Raw genomic sequence first — 24,067 nt, 5'->3', positions numbered from 1 at the left:
AGAGTAGAGGAGGGGGGGAGTAGAGGAGAGCAGAGGAGAGGAGAGGAGGAGAGGAGAGGAGAGAGGTGGAGGAGAGGAGAGAGGAGAGTAGAGGAGAGTGGTGGAGGAGAGAGGAGAGTAGATACAGACAGGATGGAAGAGGAGAGGAGAGGAGAGGAGAGGAGAAGAGAAGGAAAGAGGAGAGGAGGGGGTAGAGTAGAGAGTAGAGGAGGGATGAGAGTAGAGCAGGGGAGAGTAGAGGAGGAGAGAGGAGCAGAGAGTAGAGAAGAGAAGAAAGGAGAGTAGAACAGAGTATAAGTGAGAGTAGGAGAGAGGAGAGGAAAGGAGAGTAGAGCAGAAAGGAGAGTAGAGGAGAGCGGAGAGTAGAGGAGAGCGGAGGGTAGAGGAGAGCGGAGAGTAGAGGAGAGCGGAGAGTAGAGGAGAGCGGAGAGGAGAGGAGAGTAGAGAGAGGAGAGCAGAGGAGAGAGGAGAGAAGAGGGGAATAGAGAGGAGAATGGAGGAGAGGAGAGTAGAGAGGAGAGTAGAGAGGAGAGTAGAGAGGAGAGTAGAGAGGAGAGTAGAGAGGAGAGAAGAGAGTAGAGTAGAGGAGAGCAGAGGAGAGGAGAGGAGGAGAGGAGAGGAGAGAGGTGGAGGAGAGGAGAGAGGAGAGTAGAGGAGAGTGGTGGAGGAGAGAGGAGAGTAGAGGAGAGGAGAAGAGAAGAGAAGAGAGGAGAGGAGAGGAGAGGAGAGGAGAGGAGAGGAGAGGAGAGGAGAGGAGAGGAGAGGAGAGGAGAGGAGAGGAGAGGAGAGGAGAGAGGAGAGAGAAGAGTAGAGGAAAGCAGAGGAGAGGAGAGAGGGGAGAATGGAGGAGAGGGGAGAGTAGAGTAGGAGAGAGGAGAGTAGAGGAGAGAGGATAGAGTAGAGGAGAGAGGAGAGTTGAGGAGAGAGGAGAGTTGAGGAGAGAGGAGAGTAGAGGAGAGTAGATGAGAGAGGAGACAGGATGGAAGAGGAGAGAGAAGAGTAGAGGAAAGAGGAGGAGAGAGAGGAAAGTAGACGAGAGGAAAGCAGAGGAGAGGAGAATAGAGAGGAGAATGGAGGAGAGTGGAGAGTAGAGTAGGAGAGAGGAGAGGAGATGAGAGAGTAGAGGATAGAGGAGAGTAGAGGAGAGAGGAGAGTTGTGGAGAGAGGATAGAGGAGAGGAGAGCGGAGAGTTGAGTAGAGGAGAGAAGAGAGCAAAGGAGAGAGGAGAGCAAAGGAGAGAGGATAGATGAGAGCAGAGAGAGGAGAGTAGAGGAGAGGAGAGTAGAGAGAGGAGAGAGGAGAGAAGAGGGGAATAGAGAGGAGAATGGAGGAGAGGAGAGTAGAGAGGAGAGTAGAGAGGAGAGTAGAGAGGAGAGTAGAGAGGAGAGAAGAGAGTAGAGTAGAGGAGGGGGGAGAGTAGAGGAGAGCAGAGGAGAGGAGAGGAGGAGAGGAGAGGAGAGAGGTGGAGGAGAGGAGAGTGGTGGAGGAGAGAGGAGAGTAGAGACAGACAGGATGGAAGAGGAGAGGAGAGGAGAAGAGAAGGAAAGAGGTGAGGAGGGGGTAGAGTAGAGAGTAGAGGAGGGATGAGAGTAGAGCAGGGGAGAGTAGAGGAGGAGAGAGGAGCAGAGAGTAGAGAAGAGAAGAAAGGAGAGTAGAACAGAGTATAAGTGAGAGTAGGAGAGAGGAGAGGAGAGTAGAGCAGAAAGGAGAGTAGAGGAGAGAGGAGAGAAGAGGGGAATAGAGAGGAGAATGGAGGAGAGGAGAGTAGGTAGTAGAGTAGAGTAGAGGGGGGAGAGTAGAGGAGAGCAGAGGAGAGGAGAGGAGGAGAGGAGAGAGGTGGAGGAGAGGAGAGAGGAGAGTAGAGGAGAGTGGTGGAGGAGAGAGGAGAGTAGAGACAGACAGGATGGAAGAGGAGAGAGGAGAGGAGAGGAGAGGAGAGGAGAAGAGAAGGAAAGAGGAGAGGAGGGGGTAGAGTAGAGAGTAGAGGAGGGATGAGAGTAGAGCAGGGGAGAGTAGAGGAGGAGAGAGGAGCAGAGAAGAGAAGAAAGGAGAGTAGAACAGAGTATAAGTGAGAGTAGGAGAGAGGAGAGGAGAGCGGAGAGTAGAGGAGAGCGGAGAGTAGAGGAGAGCGGAGAGTAGAGGAGAGCGGAGAGTAGAGGAGAGCGGAGAGTAGAGGAGAGTAGAGGAGAGCGGAGAGTAGAGGAGAGTAGAGAGAGGAGAGCAGAGGAGAGAGGAGAGAAGAGGGGAATAGAGAGGAGAATGGAGGAGAGGAGAGTAGAGAGGAGAGAAGAGAGTAGAGTAGAGGAGGGGGGAGAGTAGAGGAGAGCAGAGGAGAGGAGAGGAGGAGAGGAGAGGAGAGAGGTGGAGGAGAGGAGAGAGGAGAGTAGAGGAGAGTGGTGGAGGAGAGAGGAGAGTAGAGACAGACAGGATGGAAGAGGAGAGAGGAGAAGAGAAGAGAAGAGAAGAGAAGAGAAGAGAAGAGAAGAGAGGAGAGAGAAGAGTAGAGGAAAGCAGAGGAGAGGAGAGAGGAGAGAAGAGGGGAGAGGAGAATAGAGTGGAGAATGGAGGAGAGGGGAGAGTAGAGTAGGAGAGAGGAGATGAGAGAGGAGAGTAGAGGAGAGAGGATAGAGTAGAGGAGAGAGGAGAGTTGAGGAGAGAGGAGAGTTGAGGAGAGAGGAGAGTAGAGGAGAGTAGATGAGAGAGGAGACAGGATGGAAGAGGAGAGAGAAGAGTAGAGGAAAAGGGAGGAGAGAGAGGAAAGCAGAGGAGAGGAGAATAGAGAGGAGAATGGTGGAGAGTAGAGTAGGAGAGAGGAGAGGAGATGAGAGAGTAGAGGATAGAGGAGAGTAGAGGATAGAGGAGAGTAGAGGAGAGAGGAGAGTTGTGGAGAGAGGATAGAGGAGAGGAGAGCGGAGAGTTGAGTAGAGGAGAGAAGAGAGCAAAGGAGAGAGGAGAGCAAAGGAGAGAGGATAGATGAGAGCAGAGAGAGGAGAGTAGAGGAGAGCGGAGAGTTGAGTAGAGGAGAGAAGAGAGCAAAGGAGAGAGGAGAGCAAAGGAGAGAGGATAGATGAGAGCAGAGAGAGGAGGGAGAGGAGGAGAAAGTAGAGGAGAGGAGAGGAGAAAGGATAGTAGAGTAGAGGAGAGTAGATGAGAGAGATGAGGAGAGAGGAGAGTTGAGGAGAGTAGAGGAGAGTAGAGAGTAGAGGGGAGAGGAGAGGAGATTAGAGGAAAGTGGAGAGAAGAGGAGAGTAGAGGAGAAGAGGGAGAGAAGGGAGAGTAGAGGAGGAGAGATGAGAGATGAGCAGAAAGGATTGTAGAGGAGAGCAGAAAGGAGAGGAGAGCAGAAAGGAGAGGAGAGCAGAAAGGAGAGGAGAGGAGAGGAGAGGAGAAAAGAGAGCAAAGGAGAGAGGAGAGCAGTTGTGGCTGCTTTGCGTGATGTATTGTTGTCTCTACCTTCTTGCCCTTTGTGCTGTTGTCTGATGCTTATACCATGTTTTGTGCTGCTACCATGTTGTTTTGCCACCATGTTGTCAAGTTGTGTTGCTACCATGTTGTTTTGCCACCTTGTTGTCATGCTGTGTTGCTACCATGTTGTTTTGCCACCATGTTGTCATGTTGTGTTGCTACCATGTTGTGTTGCTAACATGTTGTCATATTGTGTTGCTACCATGTTGTGTTGCCACCATGTTGTCATGTTGTGTTGCTACCATGTTGTCATGTTGTGTTGGTACCATGTTGTGTTGCCACCATGTTGTCATGTTGTGTTGCCACCATGTTGTCATGTTGTTTTGCCACCATGTTGTTGTGTTGCTACCATGTTGTGTTGCTACCATGTTGTTTTGCCACCATGTTGTCATGTTGTGTTGCCACCATGTTGTCATGTTGTGTTGCCACCATGTCATGTTGTGTTGCCACCATGTTGTCATGTTGTGTTGCCACCATGTTGTCATGTTGTGTTGCTACCATGCTGTGTTGTCATATGTTGCTGCCTTGCTGTGTTGTTGTCTTAGGTCTCTCTTTATGTAGTGTTGTCTCTTGTCGTGATGTGTGTTTTGTCCTTATATATTTATTACTTATATATTTATTTCAAAAATTTTTAATCCCAGCCCGTCCGCACAGGACGTCTTCTGCCTTTTGGTAGGCCGTCATTGTCAATAAGAATTTATTCCTAACTGACTTGCCTAGTTAAATAAAGGTTAAATAAGATAAATATTCCTATACCAGCTTATAGAAGCAGCACAACTGTGTTTGTAGTGTGGCAAAGAAGGGGGTCGAGTGATAAATGGCAGATATGTGAGAGCAGAACAAATATACGGGCTCTGCCCGATCACTAAAATGGCCACCCCGATCAGAACTACAGATCACACAATGGCCGACTGCCAAAACTACAAGTCCCAGAAGCAAGGGGAAACCTCAGAAGGTGGAGCCGACACACGGATAAAGGGTCAAGAAAAACCAGAGGAAGAGGAAGAGAGGGCTGGAAGGATCTATGAACCGTAGAGAAAGAGACAATAGATATTGGCTGGATTTACCGTGTATGAGCTGGACTGTTTTGGACTTACCTGTTGGCGTTTGGACCTGGACCTACCGAGAACCCGATTCGTGTACCGAACCCTGCTATCCTTGACCTTGCCTACGACCTGGGTGGACCAGGACGGAGAAACAAACACACAGGTACTGTCCTGTTCGAAAGAACCGTCATTCTGGGGTAATTTGGTGACAGTTTCCCACTTAATTTGTGACAAACGCTCATAACCTTGAAGAGGTTTGCCACAGTAGCTACAAGGTCTAAAAAGGGATAGATCTGAGAATGGTTGTCACGACTTCCACCGAAGTCGACTCCTCTCCTTGATTCGGGCGACGTTCGGCGGTCGACTTCACCGGCCTTCTTGCCATCGCCGCTCCATTTTTCATTGTTCCATTTGTTTTGTCTTGTTCCCCGCACACCTGGTTTACATTCCCTAATTACATTGTGTATATATATTCCTCTGTTCCCCCCCATGTTCTTGTGTGGAATTGTTTGTGTGTTACGTGTAGTTGGCATCAGGCTGGTTTGCGCCGGGTCTGTGTTTGGCCCGTGTGTTTAGTTTATTTGTACCGTTCGTGTACTTTGGGCGTTATTTGCTGTTTTCATTGGGTATGAATAAAGTGTGCCTATTATCACCCATCTGTGCTCTCCTGCACCTGACTTGCCTTCAACCAGTAGCGCACATCGTGACAATGGTTATGCGTTTACAAACTAAATATGCAAAACATTTCCTCTAAAGGCTGATATCCCACCTTGGTATTGGAGGGAATTTCAATTGTTAGAGAGGTGAATGTAACTACAACCAAACATGTAGCTATATAAACATGAATGAATATGAATGTCGATGTCTGCAACTGGTCCTTCTTTCAGTGGTTATTTCAGCTCAGACCACTTCTGTTTTTCTGAGGCTGAGCAGAGAGAGAGAAAAAGAGGTCATTACACTTCACCCTAAAAATAACATAGCTAGTAATTTCACGCTTTCGAAATAATACAAATAAATATTCAAATCAAATCAAACGTTAGTAGTCACATGCGCCGAATACAACAGGTGTAGACCTTACAGTGAAATGCTGAATACAACAGGTGTAGACCTTACTGTGAAATGCTGAATACAACAGGTGTAGACCTTACTGTGAAATGCTGAATACAACAGGTGTAGACCTTACTGTGAAATGCTGAATACAACAGGTGTAGACCTTACTGTGAAATGCTGAATACAAGAGGTGTAGACCTTACTGTGAAATGCTGAATACAAGAGGTGTAGACCTTACTGTGAAATGCTGAATACAACAGGTGTAGACCTTACTGTGAAATGCTGAATACAAGAGGTGTAGACCTTACTGTGAAATGCTGAATACAAGAGGTGTAGACCTTACTGTGAAATGCTGAATACAAGAGGTGTAGACCTTACTGTGAAATGCTGAATACAAGAGGTGTAGACCTTAATGTGAAATGCTGAATACTAGAGGTGTAGACCTTACTGTGAAATGCTGAATACAACAGGTGTAGACCTTACTGTGAAATGCTGAATACAACAGGTGTAGACCTTAGTGTGAAATGCTGAATACAACAGGTGTAGACCTTACTGTGAAATGCTGAATACAACAGGTGTAGACCTTAGTGTGAAATGCTGAATACAACAGGTGTAGACCTTACTGTGAAATGCTGAATACAACAGGTGTAGACCTTAGTGTGAAATGCTGAATACAACAGGTGTAGACCTTAGTGTGAAATGCTGAATACAACAGGTGTAGACCTTACTGTGAAATGCTGAATACAACAGGTGTAGACCTTAGTGTGAAATGCTGAATACAACAGGTGTAGACCTTACTGTGAAATGCTGAATACAACAGGTGTAGACCTTAGTGTGAAATGCTGAATACAACAGGTGTAGACCTTACTGTGAAATGCTGAATACAACAGGTGTAGACCTTACTGTGAAATGCTGAATACAACAGGTGTAGACCTTACTGTGAAATGCTGAATACAACAGGTGTAGACCTTACTGTGAAATGCTGAATACAACAGGTGTAGACCTTACTGTGAAATGCTGAATACAACAGGTGTAGACCTTACTGTGAAATGCTTACTTACAACAGGTGTAGACCTTACTGTGAAATGCTTACTTACAAGCCCTTAACCAAGCAGTTCAATAAAGAGTTAAGAAATTATTTACCAAATAAACTAAAGTTAAAAATAATAAAAGTAACAGAATAAAATAACAATAACGAGGCTATATACAGGGGGTACCGGTAACGATTCAATAAGGGGGGGTACAGGTTAGTAGAGGTGATCAGGCCTACCACTGATGTGTCGTCAGCAAACTTAATGATGTTGTTGGAGTTGTGTTTGGCCACTCTGTCATAAGTGAACAGGGAGTACAGGAGAGGACTAAGCACACACCCCTGAGTGGCTCCAGTGTTGAGGATCAGCATGGCAGACGTGTTGTTGCCGACCCTTACCACCTGGGGGCGGGCCCGTCAGGAAGTCCAGGATCCAGTTGCAGAGGGAGGTGTTTAGTTCCAGGGTGTGTTGAACGCTGAGCTGTAGTCAATGAATAGCATTCTCAAATAGGTGTTCCTTTTGTCCAGGTGGGAAAGGGCAGTGTGGAGTGCGATTGCTGATCTGTTGGGGCGGTATGCGAATTGGAGTGGGTCTAGGGTGTCCGGGAGGATGCTGTTGATGTGAGCCATGACCAGCCTTTCAAAGCACTTCATGGCTACCGACGTCAGTGCTGCGGGTGGTAATTATTTTGGCAATTTACCTTTGCTTCCTTGGGCACAGGAACTATGGTGGTCTGCTTGAAACATGTTAGTATTACAGACTCAGTCAAGGAGAGGTTGAATATGTCAGTGAAGACACTTGCCAAACGGTCAGCGCATGCTTTGAGTACACGTCCTGGTAATATGTCTGGCCCCGCGGCTTTGTGAATGTTGACCTGTTTAAAGGGGTTGTTTACATCGGCTACCAAGAGTTGTTATCATACAGTTGTCCGGAATTCTGGTGCTCTTATGCATGCTTCAGTGTTGCTTGCCTCGAACTGAGCATAAAAGGCATTTAGCTTGTCTGCTAGGCTCGCGTCACTAGACAGCTCACAGCTGGGTTTCCCTTCGTAGTCCGTAATAGTTTTCAGACGAGCGTCAGAGCCGGTGTAGTAGGATTCAATCTTAATCCTGTATGGATGCTTTGCCTGTTTGATGGTTTGTCTGAGGGCGTAGCGGGATTTCTTATAAGTGTCCGGATTGGTGTTCCGCTCCTTGAAAGCGACAGCTCTGCGCTTGAACTCGTTGCTGATTTTGCCTGTAATCCATGGCTTCTGGTTGGGATATGTACGCACGGTCACTGTGGGGACGACGTCGTTGATGCACTTATTGATGAAGCCGATGGCTGAGGTGGTATACTCTTCAATGCCATTGGATGAATCCCGGAACATATTACAGTCTGTGCTAGCAAAACAGTCCTGTAGCGTAGCATCCGCGTCATCTGACCACTTCCGTATTGAGCGAGTCACTGGTACTTCCTGCTTTAGTTTTGCTTGTAAGTAGGAACCAGGAGGATATAATTACGGTCAGATTTGCCAAATGGAGGACGAGAGAGAGTTTTGTATGTGTCTCTGTGTGTGGAGTAAAGGTGGTCTAGAGTTGTTTTTCCTCTGGTTGCACATGTGACATGCTGGTAGAAATGAGGTAAAACAGATTTAAGTTTGCCTTCATTAAAGTCCCTGGCCACTAGAAGCGCCTTTTCTTGATTAGCATTTTCTTGTTTGTTTATAGCCTTATACAGCTGGTTGAGTGCCGTATTAGTACACGCATCGGTTTGTGGTGCTAAATAGACGGAAATGAATAATCTTGGTAGATAGTGTGGTCTACAGCTTATCATGAGTTACTCTACCTCAGGTGAGCAATACCTCGAGACTTCTTTAATATTAGACATCGCACACCAGCTGTTATTGACAAATAGACACACACCCCGCCCCTCGTCTTACCAGAAGTAGCTTCTCTGTCCTGCCGATGCATGGAAATCCCGCCAGCTGTATATTGTCCGTGTGGTCGTTCAGCCACGACTCGGTGAAACATAAAATATTAGTTTTTAATATCCCGTTGGTAGAATAATCTTGATCGTAGATCATCCATTTTGTTTTCCAATGATTACACGTTGGCCAATAGAACGGATGGCAGTGGGGGTTTACTCACTCGCCTATGAATTCTCAGAAGGCAGCCTGACCTCCGCCCCATTTTTCTCCGTATTTTCTTCACCAAATGACAAGTTTGGGCCCGTTCCCGAGAATGCAGTATATCCTTCACGTCGGACTCGTTAAAGAAAAATATTTGTCCTGTTCGAGTTGAGTAATCACTGCTCTGATGTCCAGAAGTTTCCGCTCATAAGAGACGGGACAAGCAACATTATGTACAAAATAAGGAAATAAAGAAGGTACAAACAAAGCAAAAAAACTAACTAAATAACACAGTTGGTTAGGAGCACATAAAACGGCAGGCTTCCCTTCCAGCGACATTGTTCAAATATTGAGATGCATTTGCATTTTGCAACTCAACAACATAGAAAGTAGAATATATTAAGCTTGGTATATATGATGTATTTGTAACAGTAAAATGGAAATATTTCCTTGTCTTTCACAGTCTCCCTGTCCACAACAGTGACAGATCTAAAGCCTGATGGAACAGTGACAGATCTAAGCCTGATGGAACAGTGACAGATCTAAAGCCTGATGGAACAGTGACATTAAGGTGCTCTCTACTCACTTTTGACGGAAGGTGTAACTCACACATCATTAGTGGTGTTACACTGAGCTGGTGGATGAGACAAGTACTGATCTGCAGTGAGACTCCAGATATCAGGTCACACAACATTCTCTGTGTCATCACTGTGACAATCCAGAGGGAGGACAACAACAGGAAGTGGACACGTCAGCTGACTGAAGGAGGAAAAGTGAAGCCCTCCATTGACTTCACCTCCATGTTCTCAGGAAGGTATGTATTCTTGTTATAATTTGGAAATAAACAACATTTGTAATGACATTAAAGTGAATGTCAAACCTGATCCTTTCTCCTGATATCAGTGATTAGTGAACAATCATACTGCTCTCTACTGTATGTGTCTGATGATGAGTTATTTAAAAATTACCTTAGAGAATATTCTTCTCCTAGTATCAGTCTACTCTTAGTATATGGCTACATTTCATTCCAATTTTTTTTCTTCCTTTCCTTCTTCCCTTATTCACTCCCCTTCATAGATCTCAGACGGGTGGACGTAAGGAGTTGTTCCGTCTAGTTTTCCGACACATTTCTTTCACATATCCAATCCTACCAGAGTTAAAGAGGGCAAAAGGGAGGGAACATTCACATCCCACAGGAATGAAACACAGCCTTTACCTTTGTTGGAACTTCAAATGCTATCAGCAGTAAACTGGTGATTTATCATGGGTGACTGAGGTGTAACACTCTGCTTCATTTCTACCATACCCCCTGACCTCTGACCCCTGGGTTAACCCGTCAGTACCCCATGCCAGAGAGCAGGATCCACAACTACATGTATCAGCTCTGCAGGTCTCTGGACCACATACACAAGTAATCACAGATGAGCATTAGGAGAGCAGGCTCCCTTCTGATGTGTGTGTGTGTGTGTGTGTGTGTGTGTGTCAAGGGTCATTTCAGTTAAGTTTTCTGACATGTAACTTCTCTCCCCACAGTCATGGTCTCTTCCACCGAGACGTCAAACCAGAGAACATTCTGGTTAAGGTGAGACAGATTCCCACAGACAGAGATGTATTGAGTTTGGAGGAGAACTCTACTGAACCTACCATGGTGGCACTAAGAATGCCATGACAAACACTCAGTGACATTATTACCATACGTGGTCCACCTGTGTGGTCCAGTGGTTCACTTGTGTGGTCCACCTGTGTGGTCCAGTGGTTCACTTGTATACAGTGCATTTGGAAAGTATTCAGAACCCTTGAATTTTCTTATTTTGTTACGTTACAGGCTAATTTGAAAATGGATTCAATAAAACTTTGTCATCAATCTATACACAATACCTGTCACGCCCTGACCTTAGAGATCCTTTTTATGTCTCTATTTGGTTTGGTCAGGGTGTGATTTGAGGTGGGTATTCTATGTTCTTTCGTTCTATTATTTGTATTTCTATGTTTTGGCGGGGTAGGGTTCTCAATCAGGGACAGCTGTCTATCGTTGTCTCTGATTGAGAAACATACTTAGGTAGCCCTTTTTCCCACCTGTGTTTGTGGGAAGTTGTCTTTGTTTGTTGGCACTATAGCCTTTAGCTTCACGGTTGTTTTGGATGGTTGTTTTTGTCTGCGTCATATGAAATAAAGGAATATGTACGCTCACCACGCTGCACCTTGGTCCAGTTCATTCGACGGCCGTGACAATACCCCAAAATGACAAAGCAAAAACAGGTATTTAGAATTTTTTTTCACATTTATTATTATTTTTTAACAGAAATACCTTATTCACATAAGTATTCAGACCCTTTGCTATGAGACTCGAAATTGAGCTCAGGTGCATCCTGTTTCCATTGATCATCCTTGAGATGTTTCTACAACTTGATTGGAGTGCACCTGTGGTAAATTCAATTGATTGGACATCATTTGGAAAGGCACACACCTGTCTATAAAAGGTCCCACAGTTGACAGTGCATGTCAGAGCAAAAACCAAGCGATGAGGTTGAAGGAATTGTCCGTAGAGCTCAGACAGGACTGTGTCGAGGCACAGATCTGGGAAAGGGTACTAAAAAATGTCTGCAGCATTGAAGGTCCCCAAGAACAGTGGCCACCATCATTCTTAGTTTGGAACCACCAAGACTCTTCCTAGAGCTGGCAGCCCGGCCAAACTGAGCAATCGAGGGAGAAGGGCCTTGGTCAGGGAGGTGACCAAGAACCAGATAGTCACTGACTGAGCTCCAGAGTTCTTCTGTGGAAATTAGAAAACTTTCTATAAGGACAATCTTCTCTGCAGCACTCCACCAATCAGGCCTTTATGGTAGAGTGGCCAGACGGAAGCCACTCCTCAGTAAAAGGCACATGACAGCCTGCTTGGAGTTTGCCAAAAGGTACCAAAAGGACTCTGAAAATGGGAAACAATATTATCTTGTCTGATGAAACTAAATTTGAACTATTTGGCCTGATTTACAAGTGTCACGTCTGGAGGAAACCTGGCACAATCCCTACGGTGACGCATGGCGGTGGCAGCAGCATGCTGTGGGGATGTTATTCAGCCCAGGGTCTGGGAGACTAGTCAGGATCGAGGAAAGATGAACGTAGCAAGGTACAGAGAGATCCTTGATGAAAACCTGCTCCAGAGCACTCAGGACCTCAGACTGGGGTGAAGGTTCCCCTTTCCACAGGACAACGACCTCAAGCACACAGCCAAGACAACTCAGGAGTGACTTCGGGACAAGTCTCTGAATGTCCTTGAGTGGCCCAGTCAGAGCCCAGACTTGAACCCGATCGAACATCTCTGAAGAGACCTGAAAATAGCATTGAAGCAATGCTCCCCATCCAACTTGACAGAGCTTGAGAGGATCTGCAGAGCAGAATGGGAGAAACAGGTGTGCCAAGTTTGTATTGCCATACCCAAGAAGACTGAAGGCTGTAAATGCTGCCAAAGGTGCTTCAACAAAGTACTGAGTAAAGGGTCTGAATTTCCTTATGTAAATGTGAATTTCCATACTTTTTTTATTCACTCAGCAAAAAATTAAACCTACCTTTTAAAAGGACCCTGTCTTTCAAAGATAATTCGTAAAAATCCAAATAACTTCACAGAACTTCATTGTAAAGGGTTTAAACACTGTTTCCCATGCTTGTTCAATGGATCATAAACAATGAATGAACATGAACCTGTGGAACGGTCGTTAGTACACCAGCTTACAGACGTAGGCATTTAAGGTCACAGTTCTGAAAATGTAGGATACTGAAGAGGCCTTTCGACTGACTCTGGAAAAACACCAAAAGAAAGATGCCCAGGGTCCCTGCTCATCTGCGTGAACGTGCCTTAGGCATGCTGCAAGGAGGCATAAGGACTGCAGATGTGGCCAGGGCAATAAATTGCAATGTCCGTACTGTGAGACGCCTAAGACAGCTCTACAGGGAGACAGGAGGGACAGCTGATCGTCCTCGCAGTGGCAGACCACGTGTAACAACACCTGCACAGGATCGGTACATCTGAACATCACACCTGCAGGACAGGTACAGGATGGCAACAACAACTGCTGGAGTTACACCAGGAATGCACAATCCCTCCATCAGTGCTCAGACTGTCCGCAATAGGCTGAGAGAGCCTGGACTGAGGGCTTGTAGGCCTGTTGTAAGGCAGGTCCTCACCAGACATCACCGGCAACAACGTCGCCTATGGGCACAAACCCACTGTTACTGGACCAGACAGGAATGGCAAAAAGTGCTCTTCACAGACGAGTCCCGGTTTTGTCTCACCAGGGGTAATGGTCGGATTCGTGTTTATCGACGAAGGAATGAGCGTTACACCGAGGCCTGTACTCTGGAACGGGATCGATTTGGAGGTGGAGGGTCTGTCATGGTCTGGGGCGGTGTGTCACAGCATTATCGGACTGAGCTTGTTGTAATTGCAAACAATCTCAACGCTGTGCGTTACAGGGAAGACATCCTCCTCCCTCATGTGGTACCCTTCCTGCAGGCTCATCCTGACATGACCCTCCAGCATGACAATGCCACCAGCCATACTGCTCGTTCTGTGTGTGATTTCCTGCAAGACAGGAATGTTGGTGTTCTGCCATGGCCAGCGAAGAGCGCGGATCTGAATCCCATTGAGCACGTCTGGGACCTGTTGGATCGGAGGGTGAGGGCTAGGGCCATTCCCCCCAGAAATGTCTGGGAACTTGCAGGTAGGTGCCTTGGTGGAAGAGTGGGGTAACATCTCACAGCAAGAACTGGCAAATCTGGTGCAGTCCATGAGGAGGAGATGCACTGCAGTACTTAATGCAGCTGGTGGCCACACCAGATACTGACTGTTACTGTTACTTTTGACCTCCCCTTTATTCAGGGACACATTATTCCATTTCTGTTAGTCACATGTCTGTGGAACTGGTTCAGTTTGTCTGTTGTTGAATCTTGTTATGTTCATTCAAATATTTTACACATGTTAACTTGTTATGGCTGCAGGGGGCGTATTGAATAACTGGAAAATGGTGCCCATTTTCAAACGGCCTCTTACTCAATTTTTGCTCGTACAATATGCATATTATTATTACTATTGGATAGAAAACAGTCTCTAGTTTCTAAAAACGTTTGAATTATTTCTCTAAGTGGAACAGAACTCTTTTTACAGCCAATTTCCTATCCGGAAGTGAGATTTCCAAAGTTGATGTCTCTCTTCAAGAGCTTGTCTATAAAAGGGCATGTCACTTGGGACTGTAGAAATACGTCATACGCCTTCCCCTGGGTGTCATGCGGAAGTGAGAGAAGAAATCACTTGATTATCTCGTCCTGGGATTGAACACAACCTCTTGGACTGAGACTTGCGCACTTTATATTTTTTCCTGGGCGCGAAGTTGGACCTGGACTCGGCTCATGGAAGAACCTTGTTAAAGGTGAATATGATCTCTGGCTTCGATTTTATTTGATACATGTCACAATATCATCCTAAAGTATGTTTTTTCAATATAGTTTAATTATATTATTGAAATTTATTCTGGACTTTAGACGTGATGCGACGCAAGAATTTTGTCAACATGGAGAGGTTAGCACCGCACTGCCAGTGTGCTTGCTAATTCAAGAGGGAAATCGTTCGTTCTGGATCGAAATAAAGACGTTTCTGAACAAAGGACCCCTTGGAGAACATTCTGATGGAAGATCAACAAAGATAAGGACCCAATTTGGGATGCTTTTTCATATATCTGTCGAACTGTGCTATCGCTACCGTTTGACTAGAATCAATGCTGCTGTGTGCTAGCTATTGTAGTAAGCTAATATAACGATATATTGTGTTTTCGCTGTAAAACACTTCAAAAATCGGAAATATTGGCTCTATTCACAAGATCTTTGTCTTTCATTAGCTATCCACCATATATTGTTCTGAAATGTTTTATGATGTGTAATTAGTAGTTGACGTTGGTGTCTGTATTTTCTCTGGCTACTCCCGTGCGATTTCTGACTGTAGCTATGATGGTAGCAGTAATGTAAAACTGATTTATAGCTAAAATATGCAAATTTTTTGAACAAAACATAGATTTATTGTGTAACATGTTATAGGACTGTCATCTGAGGTAGTTTTTTCTAGGTTATTTAGGTTGGTTCTAGGTTAGTTAGGTTGGCTTGTGCATGCTACTTGCATCCTACTTGTGCTGTGAAAAATGTCTGTCTTTTTTATTTGGTGGTGAGCTAACATAAATATATGTGGTGTTTTCTCTGTAAAACATTAAAAAAATCGGACATGTTGGCTGGATTGACAAGATGTTTATCTTTCAAATGCTGTATTGGACTTGTTAATGTGTGAAAGTTAAATATTTTTAAAAAATAGATTTTGAATTTCGCGCCCTGCACTTGAGCTGGATGTTGTCATAGGTGTACCGGCGTCGGGCTTGCAGCCATAATTAAGTTTGCTGAAAATAAACGCAGTTGACAGCTTTTCTATTTTTGCTGAGTTTATAAAAACCTGTTTCTTCTTCGTCATTATGGGGTATTGTGTGTGGATTGATGAGGAAAAAAACGATTTAATATATTTTAGAATAAGGCTGTAACTTAACAAAATGTGGAACAAGTCAAGGGATCTGAATACTTTCCCGAATGCCCTTTACAGCCTAGGCTACCAGAGTCAGCATGAGTCTGAATCTGAAACATGCCCTTCTGACTCTCGAACTCTTCCACTTTTCCTGTCTCCTATCTCTCTGGTCTATATCAATAAAATATACACATCTTAAAGCGGCAATCAGCAGTTGAAACAGTAACAAAGCACACTCCCCGCCACTGTTTTGCTAAATATCTGAGGAATGTTGCAGGAGAAATGTAACCACTCTTAAATTCATAAACATAGCTATGGATGCAAGGACTGGCCATCCATTATATCAACATTATAGTTTAAACCGTGTTTTGAGGCTTTACAGTGTGTTTGTTTACATTTCATTTGTTTACAAACATTGGAGTAAAACAAGCATATATTTTGGGTTCTGATGGGTTTTGACAGTTTAAGAATCAATGGGTGCATATCATTAATTAATACGTCCAGAAATGGATGTAACTAGTGCAGATTGTCCCTTGTAATAGCACAAACATCTCTCTTCCTAGAACCAAATCAGGTCTGGAATGAGGGTGTGAATGAGTGAGTGTAGTCTTCATGTTGATGTCTTGACTCCCTGAGGTTAGTTGACAGTGGAGTAGAGGGAGCTGGAGTCAGCAGGGTTCGCTGTCTCTCCTTATGTCTTGGCTCCCTGAGGTTAGTTGACAGTGGAGTAGAGGGAGCTGGAGTCAGCAGGGTTCACTGTCTCTCCTTATGTCTTGGCTCCCTGAGGTTAGTTGACAGTAGAGTAGAGGGAGCTGGGGTCAGCAGGGTTCTCTGTCTCTCTCCCTCTGCCAGAAGAGGGCATAACTGAGGCATACATCACTGCATCTTCACCTTGGGCCTACAGAGACAACACAAACACACCAAAGTAAAGGCTGTAAACAGTGTATAGGAGGGAGAGTGATACCATTACAATATGTTCAGTATAGCTTCACTTACATCAACTCTCTCAGGAGGATTTTGATTGAAGTGGTCAATGGAGGCATAGGTGATTCTGTCAGCAGGTTGACTCTACAAGGGTCAGAATTGTTATTGAAACGTGAATCATTGAAACTGGACATTAGTCTGATTGCAGGATAACAACTGGGTCAAATGATGTTTCATATGAATCATGTTTCAACTTCCTTTAGGATATTGATGCACTAACCTTGTCCTCATTGGTTGGTGGGGTGGAGTGGTTTACTGCATTCAGACACTTCATAAATTAATAACAAAGGTAATGGATTCAAAACAATATAATTATAATGCAAACTCTTAGTGTATTATAATATTGTTAAAGTAAAATAACTAACAGTGTTAATTAAGTCACAGTTCACTCACAATGCTGTTATCAGTTGGCACTTGATTCTCTGACAAGAACAAATAAAAGAAATCAGAAGAATCAATGAAACAACTGGCTGTCTCCATGTATTACTGTGTATTAATGGCCTCCATTAAACTCAGAGACAAATGGAAGTCCTTACTGTCTCTCCTCCTGCGTACTATGATGACAGCTATGATGACACACACCGCTGCTCCCACAGCCACTCCTACAGACACCATGAGGAAGACGTTCTGAGAACCTGAGATGACTAGAGAGGGGAGCAGGGTCTGGTTAGTGGGGGACCTTACAGCAGGGGCAGCTCTCACCTTTTGGGGGCCCCACAACCAAATCTCACTTAGGGCCCCCAAAAGACTAGAGCCAGCCCTCCTCTCAATGCTAAACACTTTAATTGCCCCCTCTTGATGGTGGAGAGCAACATGTACGTTTTAAAAGTAAATTTCCTGCAATTCCTGACATTTTGCTGTGGGGTGTAGAGAAAATGTTTCAGTTTTAAAAGGTCCAGTCAAAACGTGATTTCCTGTGTTGTATATATTTCCCCACTATGACGTTGGAATAATACTGTGAGATTGTGAACATGATGACAATGTCCTTTTAGTGGAAGAGCAGTTTGAAAAGACCACCTGATGATAGACAGCAAACGATAATGCAGGCACTAGAGATGGGGGTGTGAGCATGTGGGTCTGGGCATATGAGATGTAGTCGTTGTTTGTGTGCGTTTGTAAGTTGTTTATATGTTGTTTATATGTGTATGTTTGTGTCTGGTGTGGAAAATGAATTCATATGTTTTTAAATGAAAGACGTACCATACAGTCTACCATACAGCTGAGAAGGGAAATAGTATTAAATACAATACCAGCAGAAGATGGGGAGGTGGTTGACAAGGCTGGTCTTGCAGTGGAGGCTGTACTTCCTGGATAGTAGTGTGGTGGACAGACATATTTCATTAGTGTTAGAGCCGATTTGGAACAGAGGAGAGTAGTGTAGGAGCAGAGAGAGGAGAGGAGAGGATAGGAGAGAGGAGAGTAGTGGATGAGAGAGAAGAGAGCAGAGGAGAGAGGAGAGCAGAGGAGAACAGAGGAGAGAGTGGAGGAAAGGAGAGGAGAGTGGAAGAGAGTGGAGGAAAGGAGAGGAGAGTGGAAGAGAGTGGAGGAAAGGAGAGGAGAGGAGAGAGATGAGGAGAGAGGAGTGTAGAGGAGAGAGGAGTAGTGAGATGAGGAGAGTTGAAGAGAGTGGTGGAGGAGAGAGGAGAGTAGAGGAATGTACTGGAGAGAGGAGGAGAGTAGAGGAGAGAGTAGAGGAGAGTAGAGGAGAGAGGAAAGTAGAGGAGAGTACTGGAGAGAGGAGGAGAGAGGAGAGTAGATGAGAGTGGAGAGAAGTGGAGGAAAGGAGAGGAGAGGAGAGAGTAGAGGAGAGGGGAGATCAGAGGAGAGGGGAGATCAGAGGAGAGGGGAGATCAGAGGAGAGGGGAGATCAGAGGAAAGGGGAGATCAGAGGAGAGGGGAGATCAGGGGAGAGAGGGGAGTAGAGTAGAAAGGAGAGGAGAGAGGAGGAAAGTAGAGGAGAGAGGAGAGTAGAGGAGGGTAGTTGAGAGATGAGCGTAAAGGAGAGAAGAGAGTAGAGGTGAGAGGAGAGCAGAGGAGAGGAGAGTTGAGGAAAGAGGAAAGTAGAGGAGAGTAGATGAGAGAGGAGACAGGATGGAATAGGAGAAGAAAGAGGAGAGAGGAGAGGAGAGGTGCTAGGAGAATAGAGGAGAAAGGAGATAGGAGGAGGGAGAGTGGAGAGGAGAGAGTAGAGATCAGAGGAGAGGAGAGAGTAGAGATCAGAGGAGAGAGTAGAGATCAGAGGAGAGGAGAGAGAAGAGAGGAGAGTAGAGTCGAGTAGAGTAGGAGAGTAGGAGAGGGGAGAGAAGGGGAGAGGAGAGATGAGAGTAAAGGAGAGCAGAGGAGAGAGGAGAGCAGAGGAGAGAGGAGAGCAGAGGAGAGAGGAGAGCAGAGGAGAGAGGAGGAGAGGGAGGAGAGAGGAGGAGAGTAGAGGAAAGGAGAGGAGGAGAGGAGAGGAGAGGGGAGGAGAGAGTGGAGGAAGGTGGAGGAAAGGATAGGAGAGGAGAGAGATGAGGAAAGAGGAGAGGAGAGAGTAGAGGAGAGAGGAGTGTAGATGTGAGGAGAGAGGAGAACAGAGGAGAGAGGAGAGGAGAGAGGAGAGGAGAAGAGAGGAAGGTGGAGGAAAGGATAGGAGAGGAGAGAGATGAGGAAAGAGGAGAGGAGAGAGTAGAGGAGAGAGGAGTGTAGAGGAGAGAGGAGTGTAGAGGAGAAAGGAGTGTAGAGGAGAAAGGAGTGTAGAGGAGAGAGGAGAGTGGTGGAGGAGAGAGGAGAGTAGAGGAGAGAGGAGAATTGAGGATAGTAGAGGAGAGTAGATGAGAGAGGAGACAGGAGGGAAGAGGAGAGCGGATAGAAGAGGAAAGAGAGGAGGGGAGAGTAGAGGTGAGAGGAGAATAGAGTGGGGGAGAAAGGAGGGGAGGAGAGTGGAGAGTTGAGTAGAGAGGAGAGGAGAGGAGATGAGGAGAGAGGAGAGATCAGAGATCAGAGGAGAGGAGAGTGGATGAGAGAGGAGAGGAGAGAGAAGAGAGGAGAGTAAAGGAGAGTAGTCGAGAGAGGAGAGAAGGGGAGAGGAGAGGAGAGGAGAGGAGAGAGATGAGTTGAGGAAAGAGGATAGTAGAGGAGAGTAGATGAGAGAGGAGACAGGATGGAAGAGGAGAGAGGAGAAGAGAGGAAAGAGAGGAGGAGAGTGGAGAGTTGAGTAGAGAGGAGAGGAGATCAGATGAGAGAGTAGAGGGGAGAGGAGAGAGTAGAGATCAGAGGAGAGGAGAGGAGAGGAGAGGAGAGGAGAGATGACAGTAAAGGAGAGAAGAGAGTATAGGAGAGAGTAGAGGAGAGAGTAGAATAGAGGAGAGTAGATGAGAGTGGAGGAGAGAGGAGAGAGGAGGAAAGTTGAGGAGAGAGGAGAGTGGTGGAGGAGAGAGGAAAGAGGAGATCGAAGTAGAGAGGATAGAGGAGAGCAGAGGAGAGAGGAGAGAGGAGAGATGAGAGTAAAGGAGAGGAGGAGAGTAGAGAGAGGAGGAGAGGAGAGTGGAGGAGAGAGGAGAGCGAAAGGAGAGAGGAGAGCAGAGAGGAGAGCAGAGGAGAGAGGAGAGCAGAGGAGAGCAGAGGAGAGAGGAGAGAGTATAGAAGCGGAGAGAAGAGGAGAGAGGAGAGCAGAGGAGAGAGGATAGGAGCGAAGAGGAGAGGAGGAGAGAGGAGAGTAGATGAGAGAGGAATGCAGAGTAGATGAGAGAGGATAGGAGCGAAGAGGAGAGGAGGAGAGAGGAGAAATGAGAGTAAAGGAGAGAAGAGAGGAGAGGAGAGAGGAGAGGAGAAAAGAGGGGAGAAGAGAGAGGAGAATAGAGAGGAGAGGAGAGGAGAGGAGAGGAGAGAATAGAGGAGAGTAGATAAGAGTGGAGGAGAGTGGAGAGGAGAGAGGAGGAAAGTTGAGGAGAGAGGAGAGTGGTGGAGGAGAGAGGAGAGAGGAGAGTAGAGGAGAGTAGAGGAGAGAGGAGATCGAAGGAGAGAGGAGAGGAGAGCAGAGGAGAGAGGATAGGAGCGGAGAGAAGAGGAGAGTAGATGAGAGAGGAGAGGAGAGTAGATGAGAGGAGAGGAGGAGAGGAGAGGAGAGAGGAGAATAGAGTGGAGGAGAAAGGAGGAGAGGAGAGTAAAAGGAGAGAGGAGAGTAAAGGAGAGAGGAGAGTAGAGTAGAGAAGTGGAGAGAGGAGAGAAGGGGAGAGGAGAGATGAGAGTAAAGGAGAGAAGAGAGTAGAGTAGAGAGGAGAGGAGAAAAGAGGGGAGAGGAGAGAGGAGAGTAGAGAGGAGAGGAGAGGAGAGTAGAGAAGAGAGTAGAATAGAGGAGAGTAGATGAGAGTGGAGGAGAGTGGAGAGGAGAGTGGTGGAGGAGAGAGGAGAGTGGTGGAGGAGAGAGGAGAGTAGAGGAGAGAGGAGAGAAGCAGAGACACGAAAGTAGAGGGGAGTGAAGGAGAGAGGAGATCGAAGTAGAGAGGAGAGCAGAGGAGAGAGAGAGAGATGAGAGTAAAGGAGAGGAGGAGAGTAGAGGAGAGAGGTGAGCAGAGGAGAGAGGAGAACAGAGGAGAGAGGAGAGTAGAGGAGAGTGGAGGAAAGGAGAGGAGGAGAGAGGAGGATAGAGGAGACTAAAGTAGAGGAGAGCAGAGGAGGAGAGAGATGAGGAGAGGAGGAGAATAGAGGGGAGAGTAGAGGAGAGAGGAGAGTAGAGGAGAGTAGAGGAGAATAGAGGAGAGAGGAGAGTAGAGGAATGTACTGGAGAGAGGAGGAGAGAGGATAGAGGTAAGCAGAGAAGAGAGCAAAGTAGAGGAGAGAGGAGGAGAAAAGAGGGGAGAGGAGAGTAGAGAGGAGAACAGAGGAGAGAGGAGAACAGAGGAGAAAAGAGGGGAGAGGAGAGAGGAGAGCAGAGGAGAGAGGAGAGTATAGGAGAGAGGAAAGCAGAGAAGAGAGCAAAGTAGAGGAGAGGAGAGAGGAGAACAGAGGAGAGAGGTGAGTAGAGAGGAGAGTAGAGGAGAAAGGAGAGTAGAGGAGAGTACTGGAGAGAGGAGGAGAGAGGAGAGTAGAGGAGATAGGAGAGGAGAGAGGAGTAGTGAGATGAGGAGAGTTGAAGAGAGTGTTGGAGGAGAGAGGAGAGTAGAGGAGTGTACTGGAGAGAGGAGGAGAGAGGAGAGTATAGGAGAGAGGAGAGGAGAGGAGAGGAGAGAGGAGAGGAGAGAGGAGAGTAGAGAGCAAAGTAGAGGATAGGGGAGAGGAGAAAAGAGGGGAGAGAGGAGAGTAGAGAGGAGAGTAGAGAGGAGAGTAGAGAGGAGAGTAGAGTAGAGAGGAGAGTAGAGGAGACTAGAGAGTAGAAGAGAGAGGAGAGAGGAGGAGAGTAGATGAGAGTGGAGGAGAGAGTAGAGGAGAGGAGAGTAGAGGAGAGAAGCAGAAAGAAGAAAGTAGAGGAGAGCGAAGGAGAGAGGAGAGAGGAGAGAGGAGAGCAGAGGAGAGAGGATAGAAGCGGAGAGGAGAGGGGAGAGGAGAGTTGAGGGGAGTAGAGGAGAGAGGAGACAGGATGGAAGAGGAGAGAGAGGAGGAGAGAGGAGAGAGCAGAGGAGAATGGAGGGGAGGAGATAGAGGAGAGAGGTGGAGAGGAGAGGAGAGGAGAGTAGAGTAGATGAGAGAGTAGAGGGGAGAGGAGAGAGTATAGATCAGAGGAGAGGAGAGAGGAGAGAGGAGAGAGGAGAGAGGAGAGAGGAGAGAGGAGAGAGGAGAGTGGTGGAGGAGAGAGGAGAGTGGTGGAGGAGAGAGGAGAGGAGAGAAGCGGAGAGAAGAAAGTAGAGGAGAGAATAGAGTTGAGGAAAGAGGGGAGTAGAGGAGAGGAGAGGAGAGGAGAGGAGAGAGGAGAGAGGAGAGAGGAGAGAGGAGAGAGGAGAGAGGAGAGAGGAGAGAGGAGAGTGGTGGAGGAGAGAGGAGAGGAGAGAAGCGGAGAGAAGAAAGTAGAGGAGAGAATAGAGTTGAGGAAAGAGGGGAGTAGAGGAGAGAGGAGACAGGATGGAAGAGGAGAGTAGAGGAAAGAGAGGAGGAGAGAGGAGAGAGCAGAGGAGAATAGAGTGGAGGAGAAAGGAGAGGGGAGGAGATAGAGGAGAGTAGAGTAGATGAGAGAGTAGAGGGGAGAGGAGAGAGTATAGATCAGAGGAGAGGAGAGGAGAGGAGAGGAGAGGAGAGGAGAGAGGAGAGAGGAGAGTGGTGGAGGAGAGAGGAGAGTGGTGGAGGAGAGAGGAGAGGAGAGAAGCGGAGAGAAGAAAGTAGAGGAGAGAATAGAGTTGAGGAAAGAGGGGAGTAGAGGAGAGAGGAGACAGGATGAAAGAGGAGAGTAGAGGAAAGAGAGGAGGAGAGAGGAGAGAGCAGAGGAGAATAGAGTGGAGGAGAAAGGAGAGGGGAGGAGATAGAGGAGAGTAGAGTAGATGAGAGAGTAGAGGGGAGAGGAGAGAGTATAGATCAGAGGAGAGGAGAGGAGAGGAGAGGAGAGGAGAGGAGAGGAGGAAAGGAGGAGAGTGGAGGAAAGGAGGAGAGAGGGGGAGAGGAGAGGAGAGAGGAGGAGAGAGATGAGGAGAGTTGAGGAGAGAGGAGAGTGGTAGAGGAGAGGAGAGTAAAGGAGAGAAGCGGAGAGAAGAAAGTAGAGGAGAGCGAAGAAGGAGAGAGGAGAGGAGAGAGGAGAGAAGATAGAGGAGAGGAGAGGAGGGGAGAGGAGAGTTGAGGAAAGAGGGGAGTAGAGGAGAGTAGATGAGAGAGGAGACAGGATGGAAGAGGAGAGAGGAGAGTAGAGGAGAGAGGAGGAGAGAGGAGAGAACAGAGGAGAATAGAGTGGAGGAGAAAGGAGAGGAGATAGAGGAGAGAGGAGGAGAGTGGAGAGGAGAGTAGAGTAGATGAGAGAGTAGAGGGGAGAGGAGAGAGTATAGATCAGAATAGAGAGGAGAGGAGAGAGGAGAGGAGAGAGTAGAGGGGAGAGGAGAGAGTATAGATCAGAGGAGAGGAGAGGAGAGGAGAGGAGAGGAGAGGAGAGGAGAGTAGGGGAGAGGAGAGTAGGGGAGAGGAGAGTAGGGGAGATTGGAGGAAAGGAGGAGAGAGAGGGGGAGAGAGGAGAGTTGAGGAGAGAAGAGGGTAGAGGAGAAAGGAGGGGAGAGAGTAGAGGAGAGAGTAGAGGAGAGAGTAGAGGAGAGAGGAGAGAGGAGAGGAGAGAGGATAGCAGAGGGGAGGAGAGAGGAGAGAGGAGAGTAGAGTAGGAGAGAGGAGATGAGAGAAGAGAGTATATTAGTGGAAAGAGGAGAAAAGAGGAGAGTAGAGGAGTGATGAGGAGAGAGGAGGGTAGAGGAGAAAGGAGAGTAGTGAAGAGAGGAGTGGAGAGTAGAGGAGAGAGGAGAGGAGAAAGGAGAGGAGAGGAGAGGAGAGGGAGAGAGGAGAGAGGAGAGAGGAAAGGAGAGAGGAGAGAGGATTAGAGAGAAGTAGAGAAGAGAGTAGAGGGGAGAAAAGAGTAGAGGGAGAGGAGAGGAGAGGGAGAGAGGAGAGAGGAGAGAGGAAAGGAGAGAGGAGAGAGGATTAGAGAGAAGTAGAGAAGAGAGTAGAGGGGAGAAAAGAGTAGAGGAGAGGAGAGGAGAGGAGAGGAGAGGAGAGAAGAGAAGAGAAGAGGAGAGGAGGAGAGAGGAAGAGGGAGAGGAGAGTAGAGGAGATAAGAGAGGAGACAGGATGGAAGAGGAGAGAGGAGTGTAGAGGAAAGAGGAGGAGAGAGGAGAGGAGAAAGGAGAGAGAAGTGTAGGAGAGTAGAGAGGAGATTTCATATCAAATTAAT

General features: G+C 46.9%; 1 protein-coding gene across 5 annotated transcripts in view; it reads right to left on the bottom strand.

Moving 5' to 3' along the window:
• Window positions 1-24,067, bottom strand: part of LOC139582219 (uncharacterized) — a 122,186-nt gene that overhangs the window by 95,731 nt on the left and 2,388 nt on the right. Inside the window, exons 5-10 of one of the 5 annotated variants that reach the window (XM_071412183.1) lie at window positions 17,490-17,546; window positions 16,776-16,883; window positions 16,633-16,661; window positions 16,460-16,507; window positions 16,252-16,323; window positions 14,968-16,153 (exon numbers count right to left, since the gene is read on the bottom strand). The exons of 3 other annotated variants lie outside the window; for them this stretch is intronic. In XM_071412183.1, coding sequence (XP_071268284.1) covers window positions 16,043-16,153; window positions 16,252-16,323; window positions 16,460-16,507; window positions 16,633-16,661; window positions 16,776-16,883; window positions 17,490-17,546 — 425 coding nt within the window. In that variant the 3' untranslated portion in view covers window positions 14,968-16,042. Of the gene's footprint in view, window positions 1-14,967; window positions 16,154-16,251; window positions 16,324-16,459; window positions 16,508-16,632; window positions 16,662-16,775; window positions 16,884-17,489; window positions 17,547-24,067 lie in introns of those variants that run through there. One more of the 5 variants, XM_071412184.1, reaches the window with a different exon arrangement.

The sequence above is a fragment of the Salvelinus alpinus genome, chromosome 8, assembly GCF_045679555.1.
Source record: "Salvelinus alpinus chromosome 8, SLU_Salpinus.1, whole genome shotgun sequence".
Lineage (NCBI taxonomy): Eukaryota > Metazoa > Chordata > Actinopteri > Salmoniformes > Salmonidae > Salvelinus > Salvelinus alpinus.
Note: the sequence above shows the minus strand (reverse complement) of the source record. Positions and strands in the feature narration are given on the sequence as shown.